This window comes from Sylvia atricapilla, chromosome 3 (assembly GCF_009819655.1).
Source record: "Sylvia atricapilla isolate bSylAtr1 chromosome 3, bSylAtr1.pri, whole genome shotgun sequence".
NCBI lineage: Eukaryota > Metazoa > Chordata > Aves > Passeriformes > Sylviidae > Sylvia > Sylvia atricapilla.
The window spans coordinates 6833496-6852725 of NC_089142.1; the positions used below are offsets into that span (position 1 = coordinate 6833496).

Genomic DNA, 19230 nt, shown 5'->3' on the forward strand with positions numbered 1-19230 from the left:
GCTGGATTTGCTCAGGGTTTGATATCCACACTGATGGATCTTGGTTTGGGGAGCTTTAATCTTACTGGACCACCTGGAACAAGGAAAGCACTATTTGCTGATCAGTATCTTTCACATTGTTTACTTAAGTACCATTGGAATTTTTGGGCCGTACTTTCTTTTGTATATGTTTTTATTTGCCATTTCTCTTCCCTTCTACCACCTGTTTCCTTTCGATATAAGTTGTCTGTGGTCCAGCCGGAAAATCTCTGATAAACTGAGGTGTAGAAAGTGGTAGTTGTAACTCATTTCATATGCTTCTAAACCTTGATAAATGAAACTGGATTTTGTGCTGCTGTGAGTAGAATTTTGTGTTCTCACACTTAGGTGTGTCAGAGACTAAAATAGACATGAAGGGGTTCTGTGGGGTCCTCATTCCCTGGTGTCAAGGGTAAAACACTCACCAACAGGTTCTGCTGCACCTCCTCTTTAGAAAAGTCAGTCTCAAGCTTTGCAGTCTGAATTTTTTTGAATTAGGAGTGACCCTGGTCATCAGAGTGCAGTTAAAAGCTGTTTGAGTGCAACCTGACTCGTCACCTTGCGTGCAGTGTAGATATGGAAACTGTAGACTCGAATATCAACAAGCCTAGATAAAGATACAAAGCTGAATTAGACCTTGCAAAACAAGTATCACAACTTGTTCTCCCATCTAAAAGTAGAGAAAGGAAAGAAATTATAAGACAAGAACAAATATTTTCTCTGTCTTTATTTATGAATTAAACCTTCCTTTCAGTGAGGGCAGTGGTGTCAGTTGATACGTAGCAAAATTGATATGCTCAGGTCAGGAGGATATGTATCTTCCACTATCACACCCTGCAGAAAATTAGATTTCCAGTGTGTCTGCCATATTTTATGTTTTCTTTAGTCTTCTAAGTCAGAAATAGTGCTGTGGGGTTTCAGAATAGAGGGTGTCTTATTTATATTAAATGTGAGGATAATATGATTCACATGGAAGATGTAAGAGGAAATCTTAGAAGGAAAGACTAGTTAGACGTGGAGATACATGTTAAATGGAGTAAGTGGAAATAAGGTTTTAACAACGAAAAGTTGCACTTTGTACCTTCTTCAATACCTGAGTTTTGTAGAAAATGTGTAACAGATCCCACATTTATTTATTAGAGAAATAAATGGCTAAAAGGGAAAGAAAATGGTTTTAAACCAGAATGTTGTAGTCATATTATTCTTCATGGATTTTATCATGATGCCAATCTTAATGGTTATTTATGTCAATATCATCAGTAAAAAGAAAATGTATGTGGTTTAAATTGGAAGATGACAAACTCTGAAGCAATTTTCCAGCCAGAATTGTACAGTATGGGCTGCATATCATTGGTTAAATTTCATCACATTTCAGCTGTGCTGACTTCAAATAGCTTTTTAGCATACCATTATGGGCCAGAAGAATTTTTGTTGTGTGCTGGGAACTCAGCAGTTAGCTCCGACTAACTAGGAAGGCAACCGGATGTGTTAGAGGATCACGTAGTAATTACGTGATTTGAGGGAAAGGAAATGCATCCTCAAGTGTGGTGGATGAAGTAAGGAGTGCTGTGTGCTATTGCTTCAGGCACTGGTGAGACACGTGGGTTAGAGGGTAGAATTTGGGTTATCTGCTTAAGAGGGGAAAAAAACTCAGGGAGTGAAATAGATACAGAACTGGGCTTCAGTGCAATTAATTAAGTGCTGTGAAAGAATAAATGGATTGCCTTCGTTAACCTGCCCAGATAAAAGCTTACTGTTTTGTTTTGGGGGTTAATTTCAATTTCATTGCATTTCCTCTTCAGTAAATAAATTTGCTCTTTATTTTTTCTTACTAGGAAGAACAACATTAAGGAAGGAAACGAACTTGTGTTAGCACAAGGGTAAACAGCGATGAGCCAGCTGTTGATGCAGTTGGTCTGGAAATGGGCAATGTTCTATCAGCAGTGACATTCTGGACCATGGTCAAGGAGGAAATCTGATTGCCAAAGGCAGAAGTTGCAGTTTAGAAAGGAATTAATGTATTAGAGTTTCTTGGAGAAGCAGCAGTCTGCACATGGTGACCTTGGAAGTCCCTTCCAATCCTGTGCTCCTAAAATGTAATGAAGAATGAGAGAATAATGAAGATTAGTGTTAGATCTTGAGCTGTTAACTTACTCTAAGCCTATAGCTTTGTCTTGCTAAGACTTCATTTTGTTAGTATCATGTACTAGCTTTTATAAAGTAAGTTTACACTGGGTGGGAAACCCAGGATGGTTTTTATCTGGAATACTAATACTGTAATGCAAGCTGGTTTATTAATTTTGGATGTCAGAGAGACTTCCTGGTGTTTTTTCTTCAAAGCATATAAAACCCTAAACAAAAACCACAAAAAGATCTACAAATACTTTCCCAAAATGGAGCAGAAGGCTGAAGGCTTAGCTGAAAAGACTCAGAAACATAAATCTAACATATGGCCAAGTTTCAAAGTGCTTTGACTGTTAAAATCTTCATGTCCTTGAAGGTTTAACTCCCAAGTTTGTGAAATACATTACTCTGATAAGCCGCTTCATGTGGTTGTTGCAGTTTAGGGTTGATGAACATTGTGTGAAGTGGCATCATCTTAACATCTACTAAATTCCAAATCATCTGTGATCATCACTTTGAACAGGCCATAGATGATACTAATCAGTATTGGCAGAATGAGTTCAGGTTTAGCCCACTAATTATAATGGCAAGAACAAACACATTTTTCAGGCATTGTGGTCTGTCAAATATATTTATATAATGCCCTATTACTATAATTAGGAATCTTGTGTGTTCAGGCTCTCCACTGTACTGCATCAGTTCTTTCAGACATCTGTTGTTTTTCCAACAATGGGACAGTAGCCTTAAATCATCACTGAGAGAGCTGGAAGGGGGAAACCCTGGAAAGCTGAGAGAATGTCAGTGTCCATATGGGACTAGCATTCATACTGGCTGTCTTCAGAAAAGATACTTTGATAAGGTAAAATCATTCGTACTTTAATTGGATGTGAAGTTCTCTGTATGCAAGTCTCAAGAACAGGTAAGATTAAATCAAGAACTTTTACTGCTCCTTTACTTCTTAATGAAGTAATTTGCTTAGAAGTTTTTTTTGTATATGTAAATATAAATAAGAGGTGGTATATTTTTAATTATGCACCGACATTTTTCCCTGTGTTTCTTCTCATAACCGTGGTTTAGCATTGAGCCACGGCCTCTGCAGCACAGCTGTTTCTTTAGGAAACACATCTTTCCTGGAAAGTCCTGGTTTCACTGTTGTGGAACTCTGTACCTGTTACACTGTGTGTTGATACTTGTATAACTGAACTGAAAAGAGTACACTTATATTTTCTTGCCAGCTACAAGTGAAATTTGTTGTACAACAAATAGTAGTGCTTCCATAGCTCTGTGTTTCACAGGAAATCTTCAGGCTTGGGGAAATAAAATGTATAGGTGTGAGTTGGTGTGTAAACGGTTTCGGATGGGGATGATGCAGGTTAGAAGGTCAGCAGAATCTCTCCTCTTATTTCGCATGTTCTCTGCATTCAGACTGGATTAAGAAATACAGACAGTCCTTTTTAACCCGGCCTGAAGATAACATTCACTAAGTGCTCTTTTCTGGAAATGATCCACTCTGTAGCTGCCAGAATCTGTTACACAAAAGGATCTGGAATTAAACACAAAGTAAGGATATCTGTGAAAAAGGTGGCCACAGTGGGGTTGTGGCTCCTACGCTAGGTGACACTAAATGCATGAGAGTTGTTTAGTTTAGAGACAACTAAGGATGGTTTAGGTGTTTTTTTAGGGACAGCTAAAAACCTGTGAAGCCTTAACAGTACAGAAAATGCTAACAAGGGAAGGGAATATTCACTGTATTTTTTCATAGCTGAAAATCAACATGATACCTAGTGAAGTGATTGAGTTTAAGGCTAGCAGAAGAAAATGGGTTTGTTTGGTAGTTTGTTTCACATAGTGAGCTCAGCTGATTTTTAGGACTCACTTTAAGATGTGAGTTTAAGATCGTTAAGATGTTTTGGAAACAGTACATGGAATCAAAACTTGAGGAGGAGAGATCTGTGCCATGGCTATTAAATGGTTGCTGCCTTTTTTTTTTTTTTTTTTTTTGTTCCTCTCCTTCCTTTGAGGCCTTTTTTGGCCCAAGAACCTTGCTAAATTGGTGGTTTCTGGCAGCTGAGAAACTGTAATAACTGTATTACCCAGGGAAGAATTCTGTTCCAATTTCTAGCCTGTAAATGTCCCTGTGAGCTACTGGCAAGGCAGGATTAGAGACTGTGATATAAACTGATACCAGTGGTTGTATGAACATAAATTAAATAGTTTTAAATTTGTTATATTTCATATCAAGCCCCCATGCGTGCTAGGAAAGTAATAGTGTATGTGTGCTGGATATAGTTGGCAGGTTCTGCTAATTAGTAATTTAACCTTCTAAGGAGTACCGTTTAAGCAAACTCTCTTATTCTTGATCTGTTTTCTTTGTGTTTCCTTCCAGTTTCCCTCCATTTTTTCTTTCTGCCAGGACTGGAAGTTACAAAGAGGAGGGTAACAAGAGTGATTAGAGATACAGAACAGCTTCCATATGTGGATTAATTGAATTGACTAGGACATTTCACCTTGGAAATGAAAGGGTGGGGATGGTGGAAACAGTAGATGTCACCTTCCCAAGGTCATCCATTACTTTTCAGGCAAGGGAATGGTAATTGCTCTCTGATAACACAAGGATTAACTAGTATCAGGTGAAAATACCATTGGCAGATCTCAGTCATACAGAGCACTTTGCACCTGTCAAATAAACAATGAAAGCTGTAGGAAGTTGTGGGTGACAAAAAGTCTTGGATTCCTTAAATGATTAGAGATAGGTGGATTTTTGCTCTACTAATGAGGCAGGACCTCTGGTTCAGGGGCTGCATTGGGGCTGAGGAGACATCCTGGAGCAGCACCTCCACATGCTTGGCTCAGACTCTCACTGTGCTGGGATCTCAGCTGGGGGAATATTCAGTCTCTGCTGGAAGGACTGTTACTGTGTTTTGTTTCCTGAATTATCTCCTATTTTTATTTTATTCCAGGATCATTCAGGAAATGTCTCTTCATTTTTTCTTCTCTCCCACCCTTCCTGTGTAATTTTTGGGATTTTTTTTTGTTTGTCTGTTTTCCTCTTCTCTTTCAAGTCTGTATCCCAGTTTTCCATTGCAGATATAACCCATCAGCCTTCTTTCTGGTCCCAGACTTCCTCCTCAAGTCTGAGAACCCGGAAATGTGGTTTTTACTGTGATGGCCAGATAGTGATGAGAACTACAAAAATTACTAGAGGGGACCTAATATTCCTGAAGCAGAATTCTGTTCTGATTTTGTCAGTGTATGTCTTTGTGGGAGAATAATTTCCTTTACTGCACCTAATTTCAAGGTTTACTTTGCATTTTCTTCCCTGGTATTTTTAGTGCCTGCATTTCTCATGGTGTAGAAAGATTTATTGGATGCCACAGATGGAAACTCACCAGGATCTTAGTAGTTTTGCTGCACTTCACAGAGATTTGCTAGATAATAATTAAACAAATTGTTCTTTTGTAAATTTTTAATTAAGTCATAGGGTTGTTTTGTGAATGCTGATGAGCAGCAGCAGCATAAAACATCCATTTCCAGGACTAGAAATGTTTTGTCTAAGTTCTGGTGATCTTTTTCCACTAACATGGTAACTAAAAATTTTTATTTTCCTCATGGAAGGCTTTGATACCATACAGGTTGATGAGTTTACTCAAAAAGGCTTCTGACTTGTCCTTAACTGAAGGGTAAGCATCTCTTCTGTGTCAGGCTGGGATGGAAGGCCATGGATTTTCAGCTGGAAGTTTGCTCACCTTAAAAGGAAATGGAGGCAGGGCTTAAAGCTGGAGAATCTAGCAAATGATTATATTACGCCATGATAATATTGCTTACTTCACCCTTTCAGACCTTCTATTGGAAAGACTCTTATTGGTGTGACTTTTTTTCTTCTTTCCATTTCTAAAATCCATCCAAAAGAATGAATTGCAGGTTGAGGGAAATGACCATTCCAACTGTGCTGGGGACTGGGGATAATGTACCTCAAATCCTGTGTCCAGTTCTGGGCCCCTCAGGTCAGGAAGGACATTGAGGGGCTGGAGCGTGTCCAGAGAAGGGCACGGAGCTGGGGAAGGGTCTGGAGCACAAGTCTGAGGAGGAGCAGCTGAGGGAGCTGGGGGGGCTCAGCCTGGAGAAAAGGAAGCTCAAGAGAGACCTTCTCATCCTCTACAACTCCCTGACAGTAGAGTGGAACCAGGTGGGGGTTGGTCTCTTTCCACAAGTAACAAATGACAGGACAAGGGGAAATGGCTTCAAGTTATACCAGGGGAGATTTAGATTGAATATTGGAAAAAAATTCTTTCCTGAAAGGGTTGTCAAGCATTAGACAGGATGCCCAGGGCCCATCCCTGAAGGCGTTCAAAAGAAGTGTAAATGTGGCACTGAGGGCCATGGTTTAGTGGTGGGCTTGGCAGTGCTGGGTTAATGGCTGGACTCCATGATCTTAAACGTCTTTGCCAACCTGAATAATGCTGTGGTTCTGTGATCTGGGCACAGACAGAGCTGTCATTGGATAGAAGAATAGGCTTGTTTCATGTGCTTCATCACTGTAACTCCGCAACTACAGCTGGTTTCACTGGCATAGTTTCTCCAGAATTAGGCAGAAAATAATTTTATATTAATTGTTGATACTGAATCTAGATCTGGCAAAGGCGTAAGTTAAGCCCAGCTCTGTGTGCCAACTTCTTCATGAAAGGAAAGTTAATAAACTTCTAAGAAAAATACCTGAGTTTACCAACATTGCATATTACAGTTATTGCACTTTTTGATGAGAAGTAGGAAGCTTGCTTCATTAAAACTTAAAACCCCCCTATTGACTAAATTGTCAGTAATTTTACAGAAAACTATGTAAAAGGTAGCATGTTGATTTGCAGTTCAGAATACTGTCAAATTTATACACATTTCTGGTATACATTTCCTGATATGCTTTTACATTAGTAGAGCTTTAATGAAACTTTAAACCCATCTTTTTGTTTGGGGTCTTTTCAGTATTTTGCTTCCTTGGTGTGGGTTGGTTTCTTTTTAGTGCCTCAGTGGAATTGGCAGTAATTTAATTTAAAATGATCCTCTGAAAATGGATAGCCTTAATGAGCTAAAAGATTCTGTGATACTTATAAAGTGTGGAAATACTATCCTGCTGTTATAAACTGATAGTTTAAGTGCTTTGGAATAGTCAAGTGTGCTGTAGGGTTCAGAAAAGAATTGGATCTATACTGTTAGCATGGATTACACTATTATGTATCTCTAAATTGTTTTAGGGATTATACTCCTTCTATAAAAGCATGGATTATGTTTCTACATTGATATCACTGCATGGCACGGAGTGTTCTGTGTTTTAATGTTCCTCCTTTATGGATGGATTTTGTGTATCAAAGTGGAGGCTGCCAGTGACGAGATCACCAGTCAGAATTCTGCACCACAGGAGCAGGTGGATAGTATAAACAAGATAAATACTTGATTTTAGTGACCTGCTCAACCTGAGGGTTCCCAGTGTACCAAATATCTGGAAATTCTGTACATAATGTAAGGAATATGAATTGTACTCTTAAAATGCCATGCAGCTGCTGTTGCTTTGTCCACATTTCTGTAAGTTTGCTCTTCAATTAACCAAGCTTTTCTTGGCCAAATCTTGCGTGTGCCTGACGCTATTTAACAACCTGTCAGCAGGTACCAGCTGTTTTTTGATAATGTGCCAGAGATGCTTGAAAATCTTTAACAATTCTCTTAGCTTCAGTGGGCACAATTCTTGTAAATCTAGTAAAATTACAAAATTGAGAGAGAATCATGTTTCCCTGTGTTTAACATGCTTTAGCTACAAGCTTTTCCTTTTAACCCTGTGCACACAAAAAGAAGTTGCTGAAGTTATAGCTAAGCACAGAAATAGATACCCTTTTCCTCTGGCAGCTGCCTTGGTGTTGCTTAATAAAAATGAAAGCCTCTGTGGAGCATTTCTGGTAGTATGAGTAATTGGGGATTAATATATGTATTTTGAAAGGAGATTGTATGTGGCTCCTGCCATGGTCTGAGATTGTGGAAGCTGGGAATAGCAGATGCAATCCTCAAGAAAGAGCAGGTGATGCTTTGGGATGGATGCAAAGCCTCCACAGTAATATTCCATAGCACATTAGCACATGTAAATAAGGATAAATTTGATTATTAGTAATTTTTCTCCTGTGTTTGATATATATAATCAACAGCGAAGGAGGGAAGCAAATATTGAAAATAGCAATAACACTGATAAAGAATCTCAAATTCAGATTAATGGTAAAATACCCTGTGTATTTTCAGACTCCTGGAGTGTTTACTCACCACTGAGGAAAAATTAGAAGTCTTATTTAACATCTCAGTTGGGAGCATTAAATCCAATCTGTGAGAAATACTTCTGTGGTAAACTTATCTACAAACACAGAAAGGCTAGAATTATTAGATTTATCTCAATATATCCTAGACCAGACAACTCTCTGAAGGCTCCTAATAGGAGACTGTAATGTGATTGCTGCTTGCATTAAGGAAAACCCCTTGTTATACATCTTGACACACGTTGCTGCAAGTCTGTGCTAAAATTTCCCTGTCTTTAAACATAGGGATAAATATTTATTTAGGGTCATTATGAAGCTTCATGCTGATTTTCTTGATAGTTACAGAAGTCGTGGTATAACCTTCATGACGTATATGTACAAGGAATGCTCTTTCACTTTAGGATTATTATCTCTGTGGAGTTAATTAACTTTGTAGGTTGTAGGAGTATAGTTTTTATTAGAGAAAAACAAACAATGCCTGTGAATGAGAAACAAAGACATTCTGGAGAATGTGAGAAATGTCTTACAGTTTTTCCTTGTCAGTAATCCTGTTCTCATTTTAGCTACCCTTTGCCTATGGGCAGTACTGACCAGTGGCAGAGGTTTTACAGAGCATTTTCAAGTCTATTTACTTTTCTTCTAGGACTGCATTTTCTTTTCTTCCCTCTTTTTCAAATGTGATTTACCGTTTTAAGGAAAGAACAGTGTTTGTTTCCCTTTTGATGTTGGCAGCCCATCAAAGCAAGTCCTTTATTTTATTCAGAAGGTTATCTGTCTGAAGCAGTGTTGTAAAGATATTTCTGGAACTTTCCTGAAATGCTGTGATCCTGCCATAAGCAGACCTCCCTACTCTTACCTAGAGAGGTGTCTTTTATTTAAAATAAACTTAAAGAAACTGAAGGTGTCTAATCAACAGCATAGTCACTTGTTTCCAGCAATAGAAAATGGAGTGCTGCCACACTGAATTACAGAAATACCTGTTACCTTATGAAAGTGAGGTCAGTCTGTATTTTTTCATCTTCAGAGAAGTCTTGAGAGTGAAGTTCAAAGCATATTTAGCTTTGGGTGTTTGGGTCTTTGTCATCCCAGATGGACTTTCTATGTGGGCAGACTCCACATGTGATGTTGAACTCTTGGATGTGTTGTGGAGTTTTGGAGTGGGCAAGTAAGGGACCTTTCACTGTCGGTTTTCTGTTTTGGAATAGGGAATCTGTGGAGACGTTTCTGGATGTGAAGTCCAGGATTCCAATACTGGATATTGAGAACAATTGCCAGTGCTGCCATTTACCCAGTCGTCTTGGAAAGTACCAGCCTTCTCTAGGAAAGAAAGAAAATTTGGCCTCTTGTCTTCCAGAACTCTTACTAAGATAGTCTTGTGGATTTTCATAAGCAAAAAGGGCAGGTGAGGACAGTAGTTACTCTGTTCTAAAGAAAGACTTTGTGGGGAAAATCTCTCAAGTTCACCATTTCTTGAGTTGGCATTCCCTAAAATGCAGGGTAGTCAAATACAGCATTGGCTTCATGTATGAAGTTGTAAGATTCTAAATTAACCTATTTTGAAGAATAATGAATTAATGAGAGATCTGACCAGAGAGATTGTTGTACTATTCTTCCCTTCCAAAATTTTACGAGCTAGAGTTGGGAAAAATTGTTTAGATCTCAAAAATGTCCAGGAAATTTAAGCTGAGTCAGAAAAGTTATGTACTATTCATTGTCTGCAGCAGAGCCTCTCATGGGAGCATGTAGTAGCAACTGTATTTTGATTTCTGGTGGGAAACTGATCTGTAAAAGTATTGTAGCTCACTGCTGCTTGGACAGCCAAAGGTTCAGCGCTGCTCCATCAAGGAGATTCCTTCCTCTTGCCCATCCTGTGGTCAGAGAGGTCTGTGAAGAGCAGACACCCGCAGTTTGGTTTGTGATTCATGCATGAGTGGGCACTGGGGTGGTGTGGATGGAAGAAGAACAGCAATGTCTCCATGCAAAATTCCTTGTGTCTGGTTTACAGGCAATGTTTCTCAACACTGGAACTGAAGGCATGTTAGTGCAAAAAATGGCTGAGCTAAGCCAGATAAGGTTAAATGGCATCTTGGATGGCAGATGCTTGACTCTCCCTGCAGTTTTGTCCTTCCCAGGACAGGAGTATCTTCCTTTCATCACAGTTCAGCGTGCCCAGGACATGGTTGTGTGTAAACCAGGCAGTGTAACTTTTCTCAGCAGTTGCACTGAGTGTCCATTTTTCCCACTTGTGGTAGTTTTGGGAAGCAGTCATATTTGTGAGCGTTGTAGCATGATTTGGTGGTAATGGCATAGGAGAACCTGTTTCAGACTAATTTTGGCTGTGTTTTTGTGGTGGCCTTGGTTGAACTACATAGGTAAACACAACAATTTGGAGAATGTAGTGTCGTGATGTGCTTTGTGGAATTGCCTTTTGAGTCCTGTTACTCAAAGTGTTTATTTCAGATGGACTGGTACAGCATTTTCAAGTGGTATCTTGAGAAATCTTATGAGCTTTTCTGTTCAGATTTTACTTCTCTTAATTGAGAAGTTAAGGGTACTCTTTGTCACCAAGGTTAACATCAAAAGAGCTGTGGGCACCTGGTTAAGCTAAATACAAGCACTCACAGTGCTTTAGCCTTCCCTCTTGTGCTGTGCTATTTGTCTTGTTTCTGTGGCATATGGGGTGGGAGTTGAAAAAAAACAGTGAATCCTTTAAATAATAAGTGTGGGTGGGGTTTGACTGCATTCACTGTGGATCTCTACCAGAAGCACTGGGTTTTTAATTTTTTTTTTTTTTTTTTAATTTTTCACAAATACTTTCATTGTCCAATAGTTATTAACCTCTATTCAGAAAACAATGACCTGTTCTAGTTCAGGCTGCAGATGGCAGACACTCTCTCTCAAGAGATGTTAGGGTAAAGTTGATTTTCTGGGACTTTCTTCATTTACAGACAAACACTAAAATTTCACTGTGAGAACTGTGCTGACTTAAAGGTGTGCTATTCTCTAGATCCTAATTTCTGCTATGAATTTTATAATATATATTATATTTTTAAAAATCTATTATTTTTATATACTAGATTTGAAGGCTACATTTTCTTCCATGCCTGTAAAGAAACCAGCAGAGAGCGTATCTTTATGAAATTAATCACCAGAAAAGTAAGATTTTCAGTCTCTGTCCTTAGGGAAAGGGAGGATCTGAAATTGCTCTTACTTTGGAAAATAAATTATTAGCAAGTTGGTGTTTTCAGGGTATATGTTCAGTTCCCTGAAATGTTCCCACAATGTGCTTTTGCTAATGTGTGTTTGTAGTTATCACTATTCCATGACAGCTGCTTGCACTGACTCACTAAGACTGTGGAAGGTTGTTGAAGCACTTGTTGATATAATAATGTGGTTTTAGTCACAGATTTCTTTTTTTAAATGAAACTCATACTTGCAAGAAACTTGGGGTTGTTTAACCTGGAGAAGGCTCCAGAGAAACCTTTCTGTAGCTTTTCAGTTCTTAAAGGGGGCCTGTAAGAAAGATGGGGACAAACACTCTAGCAGGACCTGTTGAGATAGGAAAAGGGGTGGTGATTTTAAATTAAAAGATTGTAGATTTCAAATAGATGTAAGGTGGAATTTTTTTACAAGGGTGTTGAGGCCCTGGCACAGGTTGCCCAAAGTAGCTGTGGCTGCACCTTCCCTGGAATTGTTTGAGGCCAGGTTGGATGAAGCTCTGAGCAACCTGGGCTAGTTGAAGATGTTCCTTCTCCTTGCAAGGGTTTTGGACTAAATCAATCACAGGCATGGAACAGAAAGGACCTTAAAGATGTAATTCCAGAGGTAAAAGGTGCAAAATATCAAGTGTGCAAAAAATAGTGATCTTCTTGGATGTGTTATGGAAGGCAAAAATGAGAACGAAGCCTGAAAGTGGATCTTGAATCACTTGTTGAATGAGATTTTAATCATGATCCAGCTACAGGTGTGAATTTGGGGATTTGCTGACCTGCAAGGTATTAACACATTTGAGACAATGCTGTTTAGAACGTTGCATGTCATAGCTGGAGAGGAAACCTAATTTACCAGACAGTGAAACAACTTTTTGAATACAGAAACATGTTAGATTTTAAAGATTGCCATCTTCTTGCTTGAATTGTGACATATAAATAAGAAACTGTGCATATAGAAACAGAAGTTGTCTTACAATGTAAATCAGATTCTCTAGAGGGGTCATAGTGATGGTCATAACTCCAGTGAAAGAATTGTTACTGTGCTTTTATCACTTTGCAGTCACTGGCCATGGGAATATATTGTGGTGGTTTTAGTCTTTCTGTCGTTGATTTTAACAAGCCAAGGAGTTTTGCAGCTACCTGCTTCCAAAGATATTCGAAGAGGAGTATTTAATAGAAGGAAAGTGTAATGTTGTTAATATTCTGTTTTCCAAAAATGAAAAAAAGTAGTCGATTTCTTTGAAGTTGCTGCTGGTAGCTTTAGGAGCTTTTTCCATCTGGTCAAGATAGATTTCTTAAAAGTGCTAATTTTAAGATACAAATGGGAAGTGCATAAAATGTGGTTATGATTATAGAAATTAGGTGCTGCTCTGATTTTTGCCGTTGGGTGCAAATTGTCCTCGTTAGTGTCTTACAGTGCCCATTGACTTCTAGGCATCTGATTCAGATTTACTTCATTTTCTTATCAGGATCTAATCTAGATTTATTTATGTTCATTTAATCAGAAGGAAAAAGGGGGGGAGTTCTTGAAGTGCAGTTTTACATGTTACTTGCAAGAAGACTCTTTCATTTTTAAGTACCACTTAAAAAAATTGGTATATCCTCAAAAGCGAAGTAAAACTCCAAATTCATGTGTCTAGAGGTTGTATCCTAATGCCCTCACATCTTTTCTGTCATACATCTTCCCACTGAGTTTCTGTGTTGTTTTGGTCTTTTTTACTATTTTATTTCTCTACTAACAGAGCAAGGGTAAAGAATTAAATCTGTACACATGCAAGGAGAAATACAGTTTTAAAAGGTCTTTCTTAAGAGAAAAAATTAAGTCTTTTTTTGAAAATGTATTTGTTTGTGTAGATAAACACAGATGAGAGATGATTATTATTGTGTCTGTATTGACAAGTGTATCAGCTCGCAGTCCCTTCACTTTTTATACATTGAAAAACAGTGCAAAAACCTCTTGAAATTTTGGAGATTCAAAGCTTTGAAGTAAGATTTATGTAGGAAGAGGAAGCATTTTATGGTAACTTTCACAGTGCTGTGAATTTTAAGGCAAGTTGTTAATATCTTACTAGAAGAATTATTTATTCCCTTAATTGTTTTTTAGTGTTTTTAGTGAGCAATACAAGCACTTGAACAGATTAACAGTTCTTTGGAAGTAGTAATACTCAGCAGAATGTAATTTTCGAAGTGTTTTTCATTAATAACCTTTTAATGCTGTTTTGAGTGGTTCCATTCAGTATTTTGGCTAATTCTTGCATTCATTGATTTGAAAAATTAAATATTTGTTGAGAACTTCCTGACTAAAACTTCCTCCTACTTAAAAAACAAATCAAATTATTTCTGGCAAACTGCTTTTCCTGCAAAGTATGCACACCCTGACCTTCATGCAGCAGGTTGCAGAATTTCTGAAAGTCCATCTGGTCAGAACCAGGTATTACCAGCACAACTCTGTAAACACAGTTATTCCCTGTAACTTCTCATTCCTACTCTCAGGCTGTATTATTTTATACTTCATAAAGTATTGGAAAATGTGAAGTGGAAATTGCTTGCTGTTAACAAAAAAACAAAACAAAACAAAAAAACCCACCATCCCAAAATGTCACTTCTTTGTCAGACAAAACCAAATTAATTTTGTTAGCAGTCCCAGTTTTGCTTTTCGAGTGCTGCAAGATAAGTGTAAGCCTTTTGGGCACCTAGAGGGTGTTAATTAACCGCGTGCATGAGAACCTGGGTGACACCGAATGCCATTTGTTCATCAGTGAGCCAGGGGAGCGTTTGGCTCACACGGGGGATGGTGAGGCACATCCTGCCCGTGCTGCAAACAATCAGCAGCGACAGGAAGCTGCCCTGGACCAGCTTTGAAGGGCGACAGAGCTTGTTTGAAAGCCGAGGGTGCAGCAGTGTGCCTGGGGGATTGTCTCAGCTCGGCTTGCACATCTGGGAAGGAGGTTTGTGTTACACAACGTCCTTGCCAAACTGGTAGGAGCTGGGTGTGTCCACGTCTAACTTTGTCTCTTGAGAAAGCCAAGCTTTTAGTTTGCAAGTGACGTGCTTTACTTTTGAAAGTTTTCAGCCCATTTGGTTCTTCATTGTTTTTTTGTTGATTTGTTTTGGGTTGTTTTGGTTTTTTTCCAGGAGGGCCAAACATATGGGCCATCACCTCCGAAGAGCGGGCCAAGCATGACAAGCAGTTTGATAAACTTAAACCCACGGGAGGCTACATTACAGGTTGGTCTGAAGCTCTGCTTTACACATTAACTTCTGTGTACACGTACCTATCTCTGTAGAACAGTTTGAGAACTGCATCCTATTTCTAGCCCTTTGTTGTGTGACTAATAACCTTACTCTTCAGGCAAACAGCCACAGGTTATTAGTAAACTTAACAAGCTTTCCTCTGAGGTCTGGCGCGGCAGTGCTGTTCCGGTTAACCCTGTCCCTTCTGTAGCCACCAGCTGTGTGCTGCCATTCTGTTTCGTTTCAGAAACCAGAGAATATCAGGCAAAACCCGTGCTCAGATGGGGGGCTGCCAGGGAGCACTTAGAGTAGCTGTTGTGGCAAGTGACACCAGACACAGCAGAAGTGGCTCTCCTCAGTCTGAGGGGAGGATGCTGTGCTGTTAGAGATCTTTGTTTGGGAGGAGGAGGCAGGGAGAGGGATGCTGACAGCTTGTCCTTGTTAGCAACTGCTTCAGATTTGGGCCGTTGGGCCTCCAGCGAGGACTGGGTGCACTAATGGTGTTTTGCAGGGGCCTGCTGTCAGTTCCAGTTGCATTCAGCTGCTCTCCTCTGAAACAATTGGGTCATGTTGCTATGCACTTCAGAATTTGTAGGTTTTAAATTTAACATCTGCTTTTGATATCAAGAACAGACCAAATTTCATTGACAAAGATGTCGTGATTTAAGAATGCCCCATTCTTGGTGGTGGGGTGGGCACTAAAGAGCAGCCCTGATGGCTCCTAGCTGCCCAGCTATCCAGTAATGCCCTGTCTAGTTGCTCCACTGGCCCTGCTTTTCCTCTTTTGGGGCTGGAAAGGACTGAGAAGAGGGTGGGAAGTTGTCTGGAACGTGCACATCTTCAGGCTAAGTGGCACCTAACTTCTGCTTTGGCCAAACAGCACTGGGAGGTTGATGTTTATCTCCAGCTGAAAACTATGCAGTCCTGAGGACTATCCTTAGGCCAATCTGGGCTCTTCCCTGCACCTATATCTATCTGCAGGCTTTGTTATTTATTTGGCAAATGCTTGAAATAAATGGTTGTGTATGAATATAAGAGAGAGCTGAAAGAGTAACCTGAAGTCTTAGCTTTAAGCATCTGTAATTCACTCAGATGCAGGCATAAACACAACTGTCCCTTTTGTATGTGTACTGGCTGATGTGAAACTTGGTATGGGATTGCACAACAGTTCCCAATCCCTTCCTGAAATACTGAAATCATAGGTGTCCTCTGTCAGAAAAGAATATTACTAAAATAATATTATTAAAAAGAAAGAATATTATTAAAAGAACATGGTGTTTTCCTAGTTTTTCTAGAGACACAATACTGGCTCAAGTTATATGGGATAGAGAAGAAGAAAAACAGCATTCTCATCCTTTCCTGCATAAATAATGGGGGCAGGACTAAATTTTCAGTCATTCTTTAATTCATGCATCTTTTAAGATGTTGGCAGCAGTTGATTTGTGACCTCTTGAAGTTTTTATGGCTGTCTGAAATCACTTCTCGGAGCAAAGATTGGGAATTATGAAATACATGAATGTCTGACAATCACTGTCACCAGTGTTAAAAGCTGGGAAAAAAAAGCCCTGGAAAGCTTGACATCCAGCATGGGGATTTCTTTCAAAAACTTGATCCCCCAAGAGAGTGCTGAGCTCTTAAAGAATCTGTCTCTGGTATAAAAGTCTGTCTTTTTTTCCCTTGTTTATCACAGGTGATCAAGCACGTACCTTTTTTTTGCAATCAGGTCTGCCATCTTCAATCCTTGCTCAAATATGGTAAGGTTTTCTTTATTGTTTGTTTTTCTAAGATAGGAGATGCATAATATTCAAATGCTAACTTTGCTGTGTTATGTTGTTTCCCAGAGACTTTCAGCAGTCAAGGTAGAAAGTGTTGTCTTTGAATTCTTTGTTGAATCATTGTTTTAATTTTATTAAATTTAGGGGAAGGTTTTAACCTATAGGTGTACCAACAATTAATTAAAGCTCAGTAATTTTTACATCTTTCTTATGGTGTTATTTCAAATTGGATCATGCTGAACACAGTGCTTTTAAACCATATGAAAGGTTTGAAGTGCACATAAAGTAGAATACAAGAAAAAAAACCTAAAGTCACCAAAAAAGTTAATAGAAGCTCAAATACAGCATTGTTTGGTAATACAGGAACTAGAAAAAGTGCTGTTCCTTGCAGCGTGTATGTGGTGAGTGTAACACTTGAAACATTTTTTTCTCTGTAATCCTTCAGTCCTCACTAGAATCCTGTGCTCATTTTGGGGCACTTGGCTGTTACAAAGACATATGTGTGCTAAAAGACACATACTTGAGGCTCATAATAATTAAGAATAATTTTAAGAAAAAGAACTAAATGCAAGTTAGTTTTTCCTTCAGACACATAGAATCACAGAATTGTTAAGGTTAGAAAAGTGTTCTAGGATCATCAAGTCCAACGAGCATCCCCTCCATGTTCACCATTATACCAGATACCTTGATGCCTGGAAAAGAGGGGCAAGGAGATTTTTCTGTTGGGCCTTGGGATTTTGTACTGGGCAGTAATAGAATCATAGGAGAAATGAAGCTTAATATTAGTCTGATTTTTTTTTCCTCCTAATTTTATTTACATTCTTGTGCTTGGTCCTTGCATGCTTAAATGTTAATAAAATTTCGTATTATCTGTCTGACCAGAAATTTTGAGGCTATGTTGCATGGATTTCCTGTTGTATTTATTTGGAGAGCTGTCAAAAGGAAGATAGTGTGGGTATCAGAAAACCTCACCATTGTGAGGTTAATTCACCACTGTGAATTAATGAACTTCCCATAGCAGTGTATAGTGCCTTTAGGAGGTTTCTGTGTCCTCCTGCATCCTGTTCTAGATTCTTGCATTAATTCCTTACCTTACCAAGGATTAATTTAAAGTAATTATTCTGGCTGGAAGCATGAAGAAAAGCATAGCAGAGGCTTGCAGCAGAGGCAACAAGTGTATCCAATGGGCAGGAGATTTCTGCTTTCCCAAATGTTTTCTTGCTTTCTTGGGAATTACATGTTTAATATGTAGCAACCTCAAAACTGAACTCTGCAGAAGTGGGTACTCAAACTTCTCAAAGGTATGAATGTTATCAAAAGTAGAAAATTTACTTTGCAATAAGTTTCTTGTTTTCCTGTGCAAAAACAGGCACGTTTTTAAATAAGTAAATAAGTCTAGTAGGAAAGCTTCTCACTGATCAAAAATGTTTCTTCTCTAATTTTATTTTATTTTATTTTGTTTTAAGGACACTCTCGGACCTGAACAAGGATGGAAAAATGGATCAACTGGAGTTTTCTATAGCCATGAAACTCATCAAACTGAAATTGCAAGGACAGCATTTGCCTTCAGTTCTCCCTCCTGTCATGAAACAAACTCCAGGGTTTTCACCACTAATGTCAGCTCGCTTTGGTACTTATGAATATATAATTATTTAGTGTTCAGAGGTAAAAAAACCCCCACAGTTAATTGCAGCCAAATAAAAGCATTTATCTGACCATGAAAGTTCAGTGAATCAGTGTGAAGCAGGAAAAAAGGATATTCTGATTTAGGAAATTCACCAGGTCACTTTTTTGATATTTTTGATAATTTAATTATTTGAAGACTTTTAATAAAGAAAAACACTTACTCGATTTTAACAAGAAGGCCATTCACATCTGCCATCTGACTTGCAGGCTCTCAATTTGTACTGGTGGTCTTTTTTTGTCTCCCTCCTACTCAGTCACCTATTTATACTTGGGAATTTTAAAGTTAAATTTAGTCGAAGGCCAGAGTTTTGGTAGAACAGCTATTTTACGTACTTTTTCAAAGTGAATCAGATTGTTTTGGTTATATGATTAACTGAATAGAATTACTTCGACTTTTTTTTTTTTTTTCCTCATGATGTTTGGAGATTCAGTGCATGCTTTTTATTGTGTTGTTTTATGGCACAAAATATCCACAATGGCTTGAGCTGGATTACAAATTACGTGCGCGCTTCTATGCTGAAATTAAATGTATGCATATATTAATTACATACATGATTTAAAATGTCTGCCCATCACCAAATCTACTGTGTTTGAGTACAAGGGCATGCATTTCCAGGGAGCTGTGGCTGGCATACAGTTACCTCTATAACTTTGCATCATCTCACCAGCACTGTTGTCTTCCACAAGGTGCAGCCACTAATTCAAGGGCCCTACTTTGCCTCAGGCAGCTGCCTCTAGAAACTTTTGCTGAGCATGGGTCCCTAGTAAGGACTTTTCAGCCCTGTAGATGCTTCCAACGCTGATAACTTGGAAGAGACTTAGTTCAGAAACAGCAGCAGCTTTTCCCTGTGGAGGATTGTCACAGCTTTTGAGGTGATAATTCTCTCTCAGGGG

At 38.8% G+C, this 19230-nt stretch overlaps 1 protein-coding gene across 4 annotated transcripts in view; it reads left to right on the forward strand.

The window, feature by feature from the left end:
• The window catches only part of ITSN2 (intersectin 2), an 81646-nt gene that overhangs the window by 16146 nt on the left and 46270 nt on the right, over positions 1-19230 (forward strand). For all 4 annotated transcript variants that reach the window (XR_010743160.1, XM_066314701.1, XM_066314702.1 and 1 more), the window contains exons 3-5: positions 14777-14869; positions 16566-16629; positions 18117-18280. Coding sequence is in view for 3 of the 4 variants with exons in the window: in XM_066314701.1 (XP_066170798.1) it covers positions 14777-14869; positions 16566-16629; positions 18117-18280 (321 nt within the window). In the remaining variant the exon portion in view is untranslated. The remainder of the gene's footprint in view (positions 1-14776; positions 14870-16565; positions 16630-18116; positions 18281-19230) is intronic.